The sequence below is a fragment of the Pristiophorus japonicus genome, chromosome 8 (assembly GCF_044704955.1).
Source record: "Pristiophorus japonicus isolate sPriJap1 chromosome 8, sPriJap1.hap1, whole genome shotgun sequence".
Taxonomy (NCBI): Eukaryota; Metazoa; Chordata; class Chondrichthyes; family Pristiophoridae; genus Pristiophorus; species Pristiophorus japonicus.
This window is the reverse complement of record NC_091984.1, coordinates 225139486-225156618: the sequence shown is the minus strand read 5'-3', so window position 1 is coordinate 225156618 and position 17133 is coordinate 225139486. Positions and strand designations below refer to the sequence as shown.

General features: G+C 46.2%; 2 protein-coding genes across 2 annotated transcripts in view; both read left to right on the top strand.

Moving 5' to 3' along the window:
• Window positions 1-3530, top strand: part of sgsm1a (small G protein signaling modulator 1a) — a 204646-nt gene extending 201116 nt beyond the window's left edge. Inside the window, exons 23-24 of the mRNA XM_070888345.1 lie at window positions 1912-2079; window positions 3336-3530. Coding sequence (XP_070744446.1) covers window positions 1912-2079; window positions 3336-3424 — 257 coding nt within the window. The 3' untranslated portion in view covers window positions 3425-3530. The remainder of the gene's footprint in view (window positions 1-1911; window positions 2080-3335) is intronic.
• Window positions 3531-6121: 2591 nt separating this feature from the next.
• LOC139269037 (ubiquitin carboxyl-terminal hydrolase 30-like) overlaps window positions 6122-17133 on the top strand; it is a 90862-nt gene continuing 79850 nt past the window's right edge. Inside the window, exon 1 of the mRNA XM_070888004.1 lies at window positions 6122-6436. Coding sequence (XP_070744105.1) covers window positions 6420-6436 — 17 coding nt within the window. The 5' untranslated portion in view covers window positions 6122-6419. The remainder of the gene's footprint in view (window positions 6437-17133) is intronic.

Sequence of the window (17133 nt, the reverse complement as noted above, 5' to 3'; positions counted from 1 at the left end):
CTCGTGCTCCTGGTGACGTGTAACTCTAACATCTCCTCGTCCTGTTGTTGTTCTTCCATGCTATGTAGTCTCTTGGGATTTCTAGTCATAGCTTTGAACGCTGGACTCATAACTTTAAAAACTGGTTTACCCTTCAATCGGCATGCCTTCACAAGATGCCCAGTCTTTCTGCAGAAGAAACACTCTGCCTTCATGTATGGACAACTTTGAGCAATGTGTTGTCCCAGGCACCTATAGCACGACTTCGACGCTCTGGTAGAATTTCCAGTTTCTGAGACTTTGGGCCCCCATCGTCTTTTACTTTGAGCCTGCAGGTGATTTACCTCAGTTGACTGACGACCGTAATTATTATTTAATTCTCGGGAATATTATTCGGCCATGCCCATCGACCTCGCTGTCTGACAAACAATCTCAAAAGTCAAGTCATCCGTCGTCAATAACCTCCTTCTGATCACATCATTTTTCACCCCACAAACAAAATGATCCTGTAATGCTCGGTTCTGAAAGTTTCCAAAATTACAGTGCATCGATAGCTTTTTTAATGCTACGATGTAATCACTGATACGTTCACCAGCCTTTTGATTCCGAATCCCGAAACAATAGCTTTCAGCAATTTCTAACGGTTTGGGGTTATAGTGCTGCTCCAGCTTCGTTAAATTCTCTTTAAGCGTTGTGTCCTTTGGCTCGTCAGCAACAAGCAGATTTACAAGAGTGTCATATAATGCCAGACTTGCCTCCGATAAGAAGATCGCTTTCTTACATTCCAACACAGCCCGGTTCTGGAACTTTGATTATGTTATTTGTAGTGAAATACATTTCTAGCCGATCCACATACCCTTTAAAACGTTCCCGGTCGTGTCTATTTTCCCCCAAATGTCCGATTACACCTGCCATTTTAAACTCTAGCTGTTCACACTGTGCTGTATTTTACCTCGGATTTTTGTAGCTTTTTTCAAAGACAGAAACTTCCAAAGTGTCTCTGTCGGCTGGCTGAATCCTTCACCAACAAAATTTTAGCTTTAAATCATCCGAAAAATCCCATCTTCTGTCGCCAAATGTGATATATTCACAGAGCACAGCACACACAGCTTCCGAACATGGCAGGCAGCTCTCTCGGAAGTCTCCGGAAAGAAGCCTGGTTCTGTTCATTATTAACCCTGCACTTGCAGTACACAATACGTCCACATCCACAGTGTGGAGCTACAAACATTACAAGCTTACAGACATTACATTCCCTTACTCTTTTCAGCAGTTTTCCAGCAGACACAATTTAAAATGAGCCGCAGTTGGGCAGTTACACTGTCTAGTCTCTCGCGTGAAGAATAGCAATGTGGGTGAAGTGTTGGTGGGCGGCCTGTGCTCCTAGAACTAAGCCCCAGCATTTTTCATTACCTTCAGGAGTCGAACGAGCAAAATAGCACAAAATTGCTCGCTCACTTAGCCTGTCTATATCACTTTGCAGATTCTTTGTGTCCTCCTCACAACTTGCTTTCCCACTTATCTTTGTATCATCAGCAAATTTGGCTACATTACACTCGGTCCTTTCATCCAAGTCCTTAATATAAATTGTAAATAGTTGAGGCCCCAGCACTGATCCCTGCAGCACCCCACTAGTTACTGTTTGCCAACCTGAAAATGACCCATTTATCCCGACCCTCTGTTTTCTGTTAGTTAGCCAATCCTCTATCCAGGCTAATATATTACCCCCAACCCCGTGACCTCTTATCTTGCGCAGTAACCTTTTACATGGCACCTTATCGAATGCCTTCTGGAAATCCAAACACACTACATCTACTGGTTCCCCTTTATCCACCCTGCTCATTACATCCTCAAAGAACTCTAGTAAATCCCCGTATCATTTCTGCTACCTGTCGAGTTTCTGTAGTTTGTGTCCTTTTTTGCCCTCTGCAGAGTTGGTCTACGGTGACGTGTTTTCAGTCTGGGAGACCATTTGGGCAGCAAAGTATGCCTCGTCCACTCACTTCGTGCTCTTCATTGCGCTGTCAATGGTGGAACTTTACCGAGACATAATTCTTGAAAATAACATGGACTTCACCGACATCATCAAGTTCTTTAATGGTGAGTGAGGGAAGGTGTGGGTGTAGAGATAGAGTTACTGATGAAGGAGGAAGACGATAGTGAGCTGCCTTTAATCCCCACCGCTGGGGGAGGAAAAGATGAAAATAAGAACTTAACCTCCCCCTCCCCCTGTCTACACTGTTTGGGAATGAAGGGGGTAAGATCAAAGGAGCTTTTCTTTTTATTCGTTCCTGGGATCTAGTAAGGCCAGCATTTATCGCCCATCCCTAATTGCCCTTGAGAAGGTGGTGGTGAGCCGCTTCTTGAACCGCTGCAGTCCGTGTGGTGAAGGTGCTCCCACAGTACTGTTAGGGAGGGAGTTCCAAGATTTTGACCCAGCGACGCTGATGGAACGCCGATATATTTCCAAGTCAGGATGGTGTGTGACTTGGAGGGGTACTTGCAGTTGATGGCGCTCCCATGCGCCTGCTGCCCTTGTCCTTCTAGGTGGTAGAGGTCTCGGGTTTGGAAGGTGCTGCCGAAGAAGCCTTGGCGAGTTGCTGCAGTGCATCTTGTAGATGGTACACACTGCAGCCACGGTGCGCCGGTGGTGGAGGGAGTGAATGTTGATGTTGGTGGATTGATTGCCTTGTCCCGGATGGTGTCAAGCTTCTTGAGTGTTGTTGGAGCTGCACTCATCTGGGCAAGTGGAGAGTATTCCATCACACTCCTGACTTGTGCCTTGTAGATGGTGGAAAGACTTTGGGGGGGGGGTCAGGAGGTGAGACACTTGGTGCAGAATACCCAGCCTCTGACCCGCCCTTGTTGCCACGGTATTTATGTGGCTGGTCCAGTTAAGTTATAGGAACAGGATTAGACCATTCAGGCTCCTCAAGCCTGTTCTGCCGTTCAATTATATCATGGCTGAGCCGTATCTTGTCTTCATTTACCTGTCTTGGTTCCATATCCCTTAACACCCTCACTCAACTCCACGTACGCAGCCCTAACAGCTCATCCCTGCTGGTCTGCACGACAGGGAGGAAGGCTGGTGAAAGGCCTGTATCGTTAGACAGGGGATCCCATCCCCTTTATCCAGGCGACATTCGTACACCGGTTGTTGGAAGAGAAAGGATTTGGGTATAACTCATTGAAACATCCAGTGCCTCCCTCCCCCCCACAGCAGAGAGAAGACTTCAGTCTCCTCTAATGGGCCTGGATGTAATCTAGGCTCCCCCCGAGGCAGAAGGTTGACCCCACGAGAGCCCCCTTGACCTCTGAACCCTGCCACCCACCCACTTCCTATTTTTGCCTTCTAGAGATGGCCGAGCACCACGACACGAAGCAAGTGCTGAAGCTGGCGCGAGACCTGGTTTACAAAGTGCAGAAGCTGATCGAGAATAAATGAGGAGTAGGAGGAGGAGGAGGAGGACCAGCAGAGAAACCGCGAGTGACGCCTAGGGCACTCCAGTTGTCCAAATCTATACATCGTCGCTTATAGTGTTGCGTTTGTGCTGGGCCCGTGGTTTTCGCCACTGTGCGTTTAGTTGCAGTGAGAGGCGTTTACGAGTCTGGCTCCCTTTTTCTCGCAGCTTAAAGACTCTTGGATTTCTCCACAATTGCTGTGTCTGCAGCTGCTGACTCTACGGGCCGCTTACACAGTACGGTCTCGCTTTGTTTTATTGATGTTTCTTCAGTACGACAAAGGGTTCAAGGTACCGACCGGGGGCACCGATTTTAAAAGTGAAGAAGTCAGGTTGTAAAAAAAGGAAAGAGAGAAAGACTTGCATTTACATAGCACCTTTCATGACCACCGGACGTCTCAAAGCACTTTGCAGCCAATGAAGCACTTTTTGGGGTGTGGTCACTGCTGTAATGTGGGAAACGCGGCAGCCAACTTGCGCACAGCAAGCTCCCACAAACAGCAATGTGATAATGACCAGATAAAAATAATCGTTTTTTGTTTTGTTGATTGAGGGATAAATATTGGCCCAGGACACCGGGGATAACTCCCCTGCTCTTCTTCGAAATAGTGCCATGGAATCTTTTACATCCATCTGAGAGGGCGGATGGGGCCTTGGTTTAATGTCTCATCCGAAAGACACCTCCAACAGTGCAGCGCTCCCTCAGCACCGCAACGGAGTGTCAGCCTAGATTTTGTTATGTGTTCAAGTTCCTGGAGTGGGTCTTGAACCCAATAACTTCAAAGAAGCAGAAAGACAGGGCAGGATTTTTCCACCCAAATGATTATGGAGTTGTGGAGTGTGTTACCGGTGGGGGAGGGGCGGGCGGGCATCTAAGCAGAGAGTATAAATGTGTTCAACAGGAAATACCTCAAAATGAAGGGATTTGGGCTACTGGTGAGAAGGCAGGTTGATGGGGTCAAGATCTATTGAAAATATACCGGGCTTGTTGGGCTAAATGATCTTTTCCTGTTCCTGTGTAAGTTATCATTAACTCCGCTTTATCTCCCCGTCATGTTTTTAGGGATTATTTTTCAGTCGAATGCCAAGTTTCTTCAACGGCGACCAGTGTAAGATCCAATTCTTGCCATCCCACGACTTGCTCGGTCAGTGTGCAGCGATCAGCTGCAATACTCATCAGCCACCACTTGGGGCTGCAGTTATCGCGATACAGAAGCTTCAAAGCAGCCGAGGTACTGGGCCCAGATCTCACTGGTCTGTCCGCCGCCTGTTGTTCACATCTAAATTGCTGCCCCCTGTTTCTTACAGGTCCCCTTGATTCCAGCTTTTACCATCTGCCTCTATTTTCCTGGGGCTATGCAGCCAACCACTTGTGCAGGGCACCTCGCTCAATCCTGCAGTCAGACTCGGTTCTTGCACAGGCTTCCTCAACTTGAATTTGATTCGGGTTACAGTGTTAAACCGTGGCTCAGTGGTAGCACTCTCTGAGTCCAAAGGTTGTGGCTTTGAGCCCCACGCCAGAGACGTGAGTGCGTAATACAGGCTGACATTCCTGTGCAGTATTGAGAGGGGGGGCTGCACTTTCAGAGGTGTTGTCAGACATTAAACCGAGGTGGACGTAAAAATCCCATGGCAGGAGTAGAAGAGCAGGAGATTTATCCCTCAAATATGTATCACTAATTTATCACTAAAACAGATAATGATCATGTATCTTTATTGCTGTTTGTTGCAGCTTGCTGTGCTGCATTTCCTACATTACAACAGTGACTATACTTCGAAAGTGCTCCATTGGCTGTAAAACGCTTTGGGACATCCTGAGGTGCTAAAACACTCTATATATAAATGCAAGTCTTTTCTTGTAATCTCTATTCATGTGGGATTGATTCGACTGACCACTCTGGTAGTCTCCTCCAATTGTAGCTTCCTTGAGAGTCTCCGTCTCCTTCACCACTTCCTCTTCGGTTCTCGCCCATAATGCCAGACGGTTGTATGAAATGGGCTTTCAGCACAAGCTGTGCCGATTAAACTCCTTCAGGAAAAGAGCCGGACAGATTGGGAACAGGACTGGAAATCATAAACCAAGGTGGAATAGTTCACAGGAGTTGGCAGCGAAGGGGGGGGGGGGGGTGGGTGTGATGTATTTGCTTCATGGGTTCTTTGCTTAAGAATTCATAGCAACGCATTGCTATTGAGAACTAGTTGCTTTATTAATGAAGGTTTAACAATCACACTACACATTACCAGTTCATCCACTAGGCTCACAACTGCATGCCTCTATATTTCTATGGATGACCTAAACCCAACTGGCTAGGGTTTTATTGAGACTTGTGAACATCACGTGACCTGGCTAAGCCACTCACAATGCAACAGCTCTACAACTATTTTAAATATAACTTTAAATCAAGTACCCCCTTTCGGTAAGGGCACCAGAACCCTCACATTTACAAATGAACTGGGAACTTTGCCAAATCAAATTAAAATTCTGTTGCAACAACTCTACAAACCTGTGAGCATACTCACAGGTACAAACATTGCACAGCGGGGGAGGGAGATACAGTCCTCAGTGAATGGCTAGAGGTCACGCCAATAAAATCCACAGGCAAAGAGTCGGGTTAGATGTCTCATCGCCCTCTGAAACCCACTGCCAAGACTTGGGGTGAGTATGCAGTCACACAGTTCTTTAAAAGGGAATTTAACATTGCCAGTTTGAGGGGGTAACTTTCAAAAGGGAACTCGATATATACTTTATACCTAATCACAACCAGAAGATCCACTTCCGATTCAGCTACACAGACAGCATTGCGATATAAAGTACCTTCTCTGCTTCATAGAACTTGGAATTTGATTAACTCTGGATCAAAGGTTACTGGGGCCCTGAAGCAGTTAATCTTTGATTTTTCCATGTATTTGTGACCTTAACCTTCTTGTACATACGCACCAGATACTTGGAACCCCAGAATCAGTTGATATTTCTGTGAAATGGCAGAAGATCCACGGTATGTCTAAAATTAGTCACAAGAATCAATGGCTGGAATAATGACAATATCAATCTCTAAAATCAACCAGATTAATCATTTCTGTGTATAAATGGAGCCAGTACATTATAGAGATAATCGAGACTGCCTCATCCAATCAACAGTGCCACCATGCCCATTATTCGATCCCCATTCTCATTCTTAACCCTGCCATCTCCAGGGAGAGGCAAAAAAAACCTGGGAAATTCGACAATTTCCTAAAGCAATCAAGCAAGCTCAATTAATTAGCAACATTTCGCCTCTAACTGGCAATGCCAGTTTTCCTTTTAAAGCACTGTACAGACTCAATACGTATCTCCTGTCTTGGCAGTGTCTTCCGGGCATCCAACCTGACTGATTTTATTGGTAAGAAACTCTAGCCCTGCTATCCGTATCTGTTTCACATAATCCAGTTCCTTCATCCCTTTAAAGTCAGCATTGCTCCAAAGTAAATAACCACGACTCTTGGAGCTATCCTCATGACTATGAGCTCTAAGATGTTACATCATTCTAGTCACCCTCCTCATCACCTGTTCCAGAGGCTCAATAGTCTTCACCGTCCACAGGAACCAAAACTGGACACAATCCATTCGAAATGAAAAGCAGGAGAGATGAATAATGGGCGGCTGAATCGCTACCACCCCAAATCGGAGCCATTAAGAGCCTTTGTTAGCTCAACTATAATGCTCTTCAATTTCTACTTAAGGGCCTTAGTAATGCATGAAATTACATAGAGTGTACAGCACAGAAACAGGCCATTTGGCCCAGCCAGTCCATGCTCCACTCACACCTAAAACTCTATTTACTTTTTCTATAGACACCTCACTGCATGGTCACCGACTAGTCACATCAATTACCCTGCATGGTATAAACACACCTGGACTTTACCATTCCCCTAATCTAGGTAACTTGACTTGCAATCTATGGGCAATAAATTTTAAAATGTATTTGTTCACAAGATGTGGGTGTCACTGGCAAGACCAGCATTTATTGCCCAGCCCTAATTGCCCTTGAGAAGGTGGTGGTGAGCCACCTTCTTGAACCGCTGTAGTCCGTGTGGTGAAGGTGCTCCCACAGTGCTGATTTTGTCGTAGTGGTTTGGTACAACTGAGTGTTTCGCTGGGCCATTTCAGAGGGCAGTTAAGAGTCAACCACATTGCTGTGGGTCTGGAGTCACATATAGGCCAGACGGGTAAGGACGGTAGATTTCCTTTTGCTAAAGGGACATTAGTGAACCAGATGGGTTTTTCCGACAATCCGGTAGTTTCATGGTCACCATGACTGATACTAGCTTTTTTTAATTCCAAATTTACTTAATTGACTGAATTTAAATTCTCCAGCTGCCGTGGTGGGATTTGAACTTACGTCTCTGGATCATTAGTCCAGGCTTCTGGATGTATCATCCATTTTGTATCATCCATAAATTTAAGAGTGGTTTCATCTAAGCCCTCTCTCAGATCATTGATGAACAGCATAGATTCCCAATACACAGCCCTGCAGTCCGTAACTGGGCCCCAGTCAGATCCACTCCCACTAACAATAACCCTCTGCTTGTGTGCTTCCAGCCAGCTGCCTGTCTAGCATCATATCCCCGGAGACCTGTTTTTTTCCTATCTATGCATTACCTGTACTTTATCGAACCTTTTTTGGAATTCACATAGTGGAGTGGCAATATGCGTGCTACACATGGCCTTAGTGGCCCTGGGTTAGAGAGAGGGAGGGTGGACTATCAGCCCAAGTTCCCAGTCCTGCCGGCTGTCTTGAAAGCATGTCCTAGAAGTGGGTTTTGGGTGAGGACAGGATGGGGCCTGGCAGTAGCAGCCTGCAGTTGAATAGTCTGGTGATGTTAACACGTGGATTAATGGCCACTGAGGTGAGGTAACAGAGGGTTGCTGGGGAGTCGAGGAGTCTAGACCTTCAGGATTTGGAGAGGGGAAGAATATTATAATTGCTGTTATCCATTCGGCATACAGCATAATTGCAGCTAAAATTCAGTCTGTGTTCTTGATTCCGTGAACCCTGCCCTGCTCTTCTAGACACAAAAGGCATCAAGAGGTATGGGGAAAAAGCGGGAATATGGTGTTGAGATAGAGGATCAGCCATGATCATATTGAATGGTGCAGGCTCGAAGGGCCAAATGGCCGACTACTGCTCCGAGCTTCTATGTTTCTATGTTTCCATGCCCATAGTTCCAAGGACCTGGATGAAGGGGGAAAGCAACAATGAAAGGAAGAAAGGGCTCGAAATTCGGTCCCGCCGCTTTTGAGGCGGTGTCACCGCCCGAGTGTTGATTTTACCGCCAGGCGTTAGGTGCAGCCTCAAAGTCCTAAATTCAGTTTTTACGCCCAAAGATGAGAGAGCGGCGCTAAAAAGTGGCGTTGTACACTCACCCTCGGGGGGGCAGCTCAGGGAATTTGCTGATGGGAGGCTGCCGCTAGGCTAGAAAAAAATCGGGAAGAAGAAAAAAAAACTTCTCCGATCCCCACGCATACTTCCCCATTAAAACTAATGAAAACATGCAGAAATAAATAGAGAGAAAAACTTGCCTTCCTTTCTGGGCGATTCCACCCGAGATCCGCTCTTTTACGACAACTTATTCCTGGCTGTACGGCAGCCGTGCAAAGCAAATGTCGCGACAGGCGTCAAAGAGGCGTTGTTGCACGCTGGATGATGTCACCACGAGGGTGACCTTAGCCAACGCAGCATTGCCTCTTGGCGTCTCTGCCAGAGAGCCGATTCAATTTAGAGCGAGGCGTGGACGCTGTTTACCAACGACAGTAGGCCTTTGCCGTCTGTTAGCCGCCTCCCGTATGCGGTAACGGGCGGCATACAAAACCCAATCAGGTGAATTTATAATGGAGAACAAAGAAATGGCAGAACAATTAAACCAATACTTCGGTTCTGTCTTCACGAAGGAAGATACAAATAACCTTCCGAAGGTATAGGGGACAGTGGGTCTAGTGAGAAGGAGGAACTGAAGGACATCCTTATTAGGCGGGAAATTGTGTTAGGGAAATTGATGGGATTGAAGGCCGATAAATCCCCAGGGCCTGATAGTCTGCATCCCAGAGTACTCAAGAAAGTGGCCCGAGAAATAGCGGATGCATTGGTGATCATTTTCCAACAGTCTATCGACTCTGGATCAGTTCCTATGGACTGGAGGGTAGCTAATGTAACACCACTTTTTTAAAAAGGAGGGAGAGAGAAAACCGGTAATTATAGACCGGTTAGCCTGCCATCAGTAGTGGGGAAAATGTTGGAATCAATCATTAAGGATGAAATAGCAGAGCATTTGGAAAGCAGTGACAGGATCGGACCAAGTCAGCATGGATTTATGAAAGGGAAATCTTGCTTGACGAATCCTCTGGAATTTTTTGAGGATGTAACTAGTAGAGTGGACAAGGGAGAACCAGTGGATGTGATGTATTTGGACTTTCAAAAGGCTTTTGACAATGTCCCGCACAAGAGATTGGTGTGCAAAATCAAAGCACATGGTATTGGGGGTAATATACTGACGTGGATAGGGAACTGGTTGGCAGACAGGAAGCAAAGAGTCGGAATAAACAGGTCCTTTTCAGAATGGCAGGCAGTGACTAGTGGAGTGGCGCAGGGCTCAGTGCTGGGACCCCAGCTCTTTACAATGTACATTAACAATTTAGATGAAGGAATTGAGTGTAATATCTCCAAGTTTGCGGATGACACTAAACTGGGTGGCAGTGTGAGCTGTGAGGAGGACGCTAAGAGGCTGCAGGGTGACTTGGACAGGTTAGGTGAGTGGGCAAATACATGGCAGATGCAGTATAATGTGGATAAATGTGAGGTTATCCACTTTGGGGGCAAAAACACAAAGGCAGAATATTATCTGAATGGCGGCAGACTAGGAAAAGGGGAGGTGCAACGAGACCTGGGTGTCATGGTTCATCAGTCGCTGAAAGAAGGCAAATGGTATGTTGGCCTTCATAGCTAGGGGATTTGAGTATAGGAGCGGGGAGGTCTTACTGCAGCTGTACAGGGCCATAGTGAGGCCTCACCTGGAATATTGTGTTCAGTTTTGGTCTCCTAGTCTGAGGAAGGACGTTCTTCCTATTGAGGAAGTGCAGCGAAGGTTCGCCAGACTGATTCCAGGGATGGCTGGGCTGTCATATGAGGAGAGACTGGATCAACTGGGCCTTTATTCACTGGAGCTTAGAAGGATGAGCGGGGATCTCATAGAAACGTATAAAATTCTGAAGGGACTGGACAGGATAGATGCGGGAAGAATGTTCCCGATGTTGGGGAAGTCCAGAACCAGGGGACATAGTCTTAGGATAAGGGGTAGGCCATTTAGGACTGAGATGAGGAGAAACTTCTTCACTCAGAGAGTTGTTAACCTGTGGAATTCCCTGCCGCAGAGAGTTGTTGATGCCAGTTCATTGGATATATTCAAGAGGGAGTTAGATATGGCCCTTACGGTTAAAGGGATCAAGGGGTATGGAGAGAAAGCAGGAAAGGAGTACTGAGGTGAATGATCAGCCATGATCTTATTGAATGATGGTGCAGGCTCGAAGGGCTGAATGGCCTACTCCTGCACCTATTTTCTATGTTTCTATGATCCCAAAGACTTGCATTTATATAGCGCCTTTCACGACCACCGGTCGTCTCAAAGCGCTTTGCAGCCAATGAAGTACTTTTGAAGTGTAGTCACTGTTGTAATGTGTGTGAAATCTGTGGGCTGTTCAGTGCAGGAGGTTGGACTTGCCAATCGAAACTAAGGAGGCCGAGCGAGTTAACAAAGGGAACGCTGACTGTTTAGCGGTGTCAGTAGGGTCATCTTTACCAATATCTGTGGGTTGTTCCACTTCCAGCTTGTGTTTTTTCCCTGCAGTGTCACACAAAAGGTTAAGGTCAAAAGGGAAACACCGACCGACGCGCTGATTAAGAATGTGTGAAAGGTTTATTTAAGACTTTGCTTCCCTATTGTAGTGAGAGAGCTTAGCCCAATTGCAGCCCATGTGACCAATATTCCCTATAATTAAAGGGGCTGCGCGGCCTATTCAAAGTTCTGTGCATGCGCATTTCTTTTCCATTCAAAAGCAGTTGAGCTGGCTGCGCAGGACCTCGAGAGCTTAAAGGGAACATTGCATTCGACCCCCAAGCCCCCAACCATGTGCCTCTGGTCCACCATTGCCAGCCTGTCCTAACTGTGGGATATTGGCGCCTGTTCCTTCCCGCTCCTTTCCCTGCTCGCCAACCAGGAAGGTAAGGCTATGCTCTGGGTAGACAAGGATTTTCAACGTCCTACATGGCAACTGGGGAAGTCATGTTTAAAATAGAACTACAGGTCCCACAGTTTTCACCTCCTCCTCCCTGGCTCCTGTGGGGATGCACCTGTCTCCACTGGGCAACTGGCGGCAGGGGCCTGATTGAAATTAGGAGCTTGTCGCCATGTATGAATTATAGGCGCATCCCATGGGAAACTAACAAGATTGGGTGCAATGCTGGCTTTATATCACGCCCGATGTTATCCTCTGTTGAAATCAACAGAGAGTGATAATGGGCGAGGTGTATAAGCAGCGACGCATAACGTTACTCCTAATGTGCTTTCCTTTATAAACCAGCCGTAATTCTAGTCAGGTTTTATCCTTTATTTCAAAGCTTGAATGTTACAATTTACACAAGTACCTGGTGGTGCTTTTGCATTGGAAGAGAGTTGTAATCAGAGTCTGTTGCTCCTGCTGCTGCCTCCTCTCCCCTCCCCAACACACACAATGAAATAGTGTATTTAAGGTGTGTCACCAATGTCCTAGATCCAATGTGGTCCTCTTGTGCCTTGTGGACCTCAAAGCCCTTGGGGCTTTTACACATTGATATATAACAACAACACCAACTTGTATTTATATAGCGCCTTTAATGTAGTAAAACATCCCAAAATGCTTCAAAGCAGTGTTGTCAGACAACAACAAAAATTTGACACTGAGCCAGTTAAGAAATTAGGGCAGGTGACCAAAAGCTTGGTCAAAGAGATAGGTTTTAAGGAGCGTCTTGAAGGAGGAAAGAGAGGCGGAGAGGTTTACGGAGGGAGTTCCAGAGCTTGGGGCCCAGGCAACAGAAGGCACGGCCACCAATGGTTGAGCGATTATAATCAAGGATGCTCAAGGGGGCAGAATTAGAGGAGCGCAGACATCTCGGGGGATTGTGGGGCTGAAGGAGATTACCGAGCTAGGGGAGGAGCGAGGCCATGGAGGGATTTGCAAACACGGATGAGAATTTTGAAATCCGCTTCTCTATTAGCACAATACAAGATGATGGAGAAAGCCTGACAGAGCCCCCCTCCCCGGCCCCACAATTTTAAATGGCACTGCTACCACGATTGAACAAGATTGTGCGATTTTCTGCGAGTTGCACGTTGGATTTGTCCACTGCTCTCTTGACCAACAGCTCGGATTTTGCGTTGCGAAAGTTACTGGTCGGGAACTGCTAGCTTGCAGGTGAGAAAGTTCCGGGTCTCCTCCTTGGCGAGGCTTGAACGAACTAGGATGTGTAACAAAGAGTAAATAAAGCGACACTGTACCAGCATACACGCACACGTAAGTGGAAAGCCAGATGTGTAGCCGGCTCCCCTTCCACATACAGAAGCGGTGGCCTCCTCCAGCCCAAGTGTCCGCGTATCTGACTTGCGTCACCCAAACCGGTTGTACATTTTGAATGTGTCACTGCCTCGTGTGAAATGTTGTTCTGTAAATGGAGATTATTTGCTATTGAATGTTGTACACACTATCTATTTGTAAATGTTTAAACTCAGAAAAGTTACCTATATCCAGATGAATATATATATACAATATATATATATATTGTAGAAGTGAATTGTGCTTTCTCCAAGGAGACAGAAAGAAAGCCACTAAGTGCTTTATAATGCGGGCAACAATTCGTTACTTTGTGCCAGGTCCCTCTCCTCTTGATATTGTGATCTGTCAATGTTTTAGTTGGTTTGTATTTAATGGGAGCCCAGATTTGGATCATCGTACATCAGCAATGGGCTCCAAACCTTCTTTATATTTAAAAGAGAGGCTCGCGTCCTTTCCCTCCTCCCTGTTGCGGAGGACGATGTCACCTCTTGTGAAAACACCAACTCCAGGAGTCCCGCAGCTGACTGAAACCCAACTCGCCTTTGGGTTGAGGATTCTTCTGGCCACTGTGTGTAGCCACATCATTGATGCATTTGCGAGGATTTCTTTTGTTTGGCAAAGTCAAAGAATGCATTCATGATTTTAAAAAGGAACCGAGGAAAGCACAGTCACAGTGTTGCTGCTCATAGGCGGCCAGAAGACATGATATCCAGGTAGCTTCCCGTCAGTCTGGGACACAAGGGCAAAGTAGCTAGTTCTGCCTCAACGTTGTTGGTAGGGAGCAGTGAATGGAGCTCAGTGAGCAGGACGTCAGGACAGCACTTGGCACAGTGGAGCACGTGAGCCCACACAGGAAAGGCAGAGCACCCTTGTCGTCCCCTTGCCACTAAGGCCATAGGGAGCACTGTAATGTATTTGCTTCATGGGTTCTTTGCTTAAGAATTCATAGCAACGCATTTGCTATTAAGAACTAGTTGGTTTATTAGCAAAGGTTTAACAATCACACGACACATTAGCAGTTCATCCACCAGGCTCACAACCACCTGCCTCATCGTGGATCCCCCGAACCCAACTGGTTGGGGTTTTATTGAGTCTTGTGGCCATCACGTGACTGGCTAAGCCACTCCCAACTCAACAGCTCTACAAAGCTGTGAGTGTACTCACACGTGCATACATTGCTCACAGAGGCATACATTACAAGCATCATCTGGAATCTGGGACCCTTACTGCTGCCAAGGGTGTCAACCTGATAAAAAGCCAACAGAGGTTGAGTAGATGCCCCAACTGCTGGATAGTGCAAGAAAGCTGTGTGCTGATAGTCAATCCACAAAAGGGTCATATCCTCTCTTGCTAGGGAGAGATAACTGGTCCAAGAGACTGCCTTTGCGTACTCTCTCCACATGCACCAAAACTTCCTGACACTCTTGCATACTATTCCATGGCCAGCCAGTATAAGAACATCACACCATTCAGATCTCCATTTGATTTAACTTTACCAATCAAATTAAAGGCGCTCTGTTGAGTGTAGATCTTGCAGTTATTTCGAATATGAAGTAAGTTCAGGGGATAGTGAATCTCAACAGGAGCCCATGGCTGATGTAGTGAGGATTTCAAGGCAAAGCGACAAGGAGTTGATTTTCACGAGGATCTGTGATTCCCTGTGCCTACTCTATTCTTGCCACAGATTGGCCTGTTCATGAGATGGACTGGTCCAATAAAGTGTTATCATCAAAAGGATTGCCAAATAAACTATGAGTATAATGCCATCAGTTCCGAGGAAAAAAATGAAAGCAGGGAACAATCTATAACGTTGATCAGTTTCCACAATGAAACCAGACATAAAATAAATGGTTTGACCACTTTGTCATCCAAAACATTGACTGCCTTGTCGTTTTGATCTTTTGTAGTGTCTGGACTGTGCTGTGGTTTGCTAACAATGCCCCATACTTCAGTATTTGCAGTTCTGATACTTGTAAAGACCAAGACTGCATTTCACAGCACTTAAGGTTAGCATGACCACAGATGCTCAAGTTAGTGACGGCCATCAATTCTTAATCTTTGAATGGTGCGTGACGTCATTTGACAACAAACTCTCTCTTCTATATAGATTCATTGGCCTCCCAAAGTTTTTTTTAAACCAGGATGTGATCGCTGTCGGGGTCACTTCCAGTCATAAATATTTCCACAACTCCAAATTGTTCCCAACCCCCCTGAGATATTGTGTAAGTCTGTTCCAGTATGGAGTCACATTTCTTCCTCTTCCTGCTGCTGTGATACCAGGAATACAGAATGCCCAATCTAGATTATTTTATTGTTTGGTAGCCCTTGCCTACATCCAAATGTCACTTGCCCTCCATTTGTTCTCCCAGTATTTCCTCTTCCTTCCTCACACTTGACCTTTCCTGTGCTACAGAGAGGATGGGGGAAGAGGCAGAACCGGACTATTTGAACAATCCCCCCAGACCTGCCATCAATGCCTTCTTAGGAGGCCATCGGCTTTTCCTGTCCCTGTGTGAGGTAGAGTAGATCACCTTAGATCACTCTCTGAGAAAGTAGAGTCCACAACACAAATATTTCACATTTTCCCCCTTTTCCCTTCCTGTTGTGTATCATAGAACAGTACAGAAGGAGGCCATTCGGCCCATCGAGTCTGCGCTGGCTCACTCGAAGAGAAATCCAGTTAGTCCCACTCCCCCGCTCTTTCCCCAGATCCCTTCAATTTTTGTTCTCCGAGTATTTATCCAATTCCCTTTCGAAGGCTACTATTGAATCTGTGTCCACCGCCCTATCAGACAGTGCCTTCCAAATCCTAACCACTCGCGTAAAAATGTTTTTCCTCATGTCGCCTCTGGTTCTTTTGCCAATCATCTTAAACCTGCCCTCTGGTTATCAACCCTTCAGTCACTGGAAACAGTTTCTTGTTATTTACTCTATTTAAACCCCTCATGATTTTGAACACCTCGATCAAATTTCCTCTTTACCTTCTCTGCTCCAAGAAGAACAACCTCAACTTCTCCACGTAACTGAGAAGCCGTTCAGATCCCTGCGGCCAGTCCAATGTCTGGGAAAAATCCTATCCCACAATACCTATCATACACCTCCATCAATTTGCTTTCTCCAGATACTGAACCATCTCTCAGCCCCTATTTCCACCCTTGGTAGTCCATTCCATATACCCACCATCCTCTGCATAAAGTAGTTAAATATAAATGATCTCTTCTCCCTCTCTTCCACATTCAAGGCTACACCTTCTTGTAAAATTTATGACTGTTAAACATATTGATGTTTATATCGTCTATACATAGAATGGTTACAGCACGGGAGAAGATCATTCTGCCCGTCGAGCCCGTGCTGACTCTCAGCCAGTCCCACTCCCCCGTCCTTTCCCCGTAGCCCAGCAAAGTTTTTTCCTTCATATACTTATCCATCTCCCCTTTGAAAGATAAAATTGAGTCTGCCTTCACCACCCTTTCAGGCCGTGAATTCCAAATCCTAACCACTCGCTGCGTTAAAAAGTTATTTCTCGTGTCACCTTCGGATCTTCTGCCAATCGCCTTAAATCCATGTCCTCTGGTTCTCGACCCTTCCGCCAATGGGAACAGTTTCTCTCTATCTACTCTGTCTAGACCCCTTGTGGTTTTGAACATCCATCAAATCTCCTCTCAACCTTCTCTGCTCTATACCCTTTAGAATCTTGAATACTTCATTAGGATCACCCTGGAGCCTTCTTTCCAACAGTGTAATTATTCTCAGCTTTTGCAGCCTCTCTTCACGGTTCAGACGCCACAGTTAGTTTAGTTGCCTTTTGCCATATCTTCTCCAGTGCCTGGACGTCTTTCCCAGAACCCTCTACCGTACTCCAGTTGGGACAGGACCAACACCCTGCACAAGCTTCCTGAGACTTGTGCTCTATTCTGTGGGCGAGCAATCCAGTTAGTCCCACTCCCCCGCACTTTCCCCAGATCCTTGTAATGTTTTCTCCTTCAAATATTTATCCAATTCCCTTTTGAAGGCTACTGTTGAATCTGCTTCCATTCGGCAATGCAACTCCGAACCACACGCTGTGCAAAAACG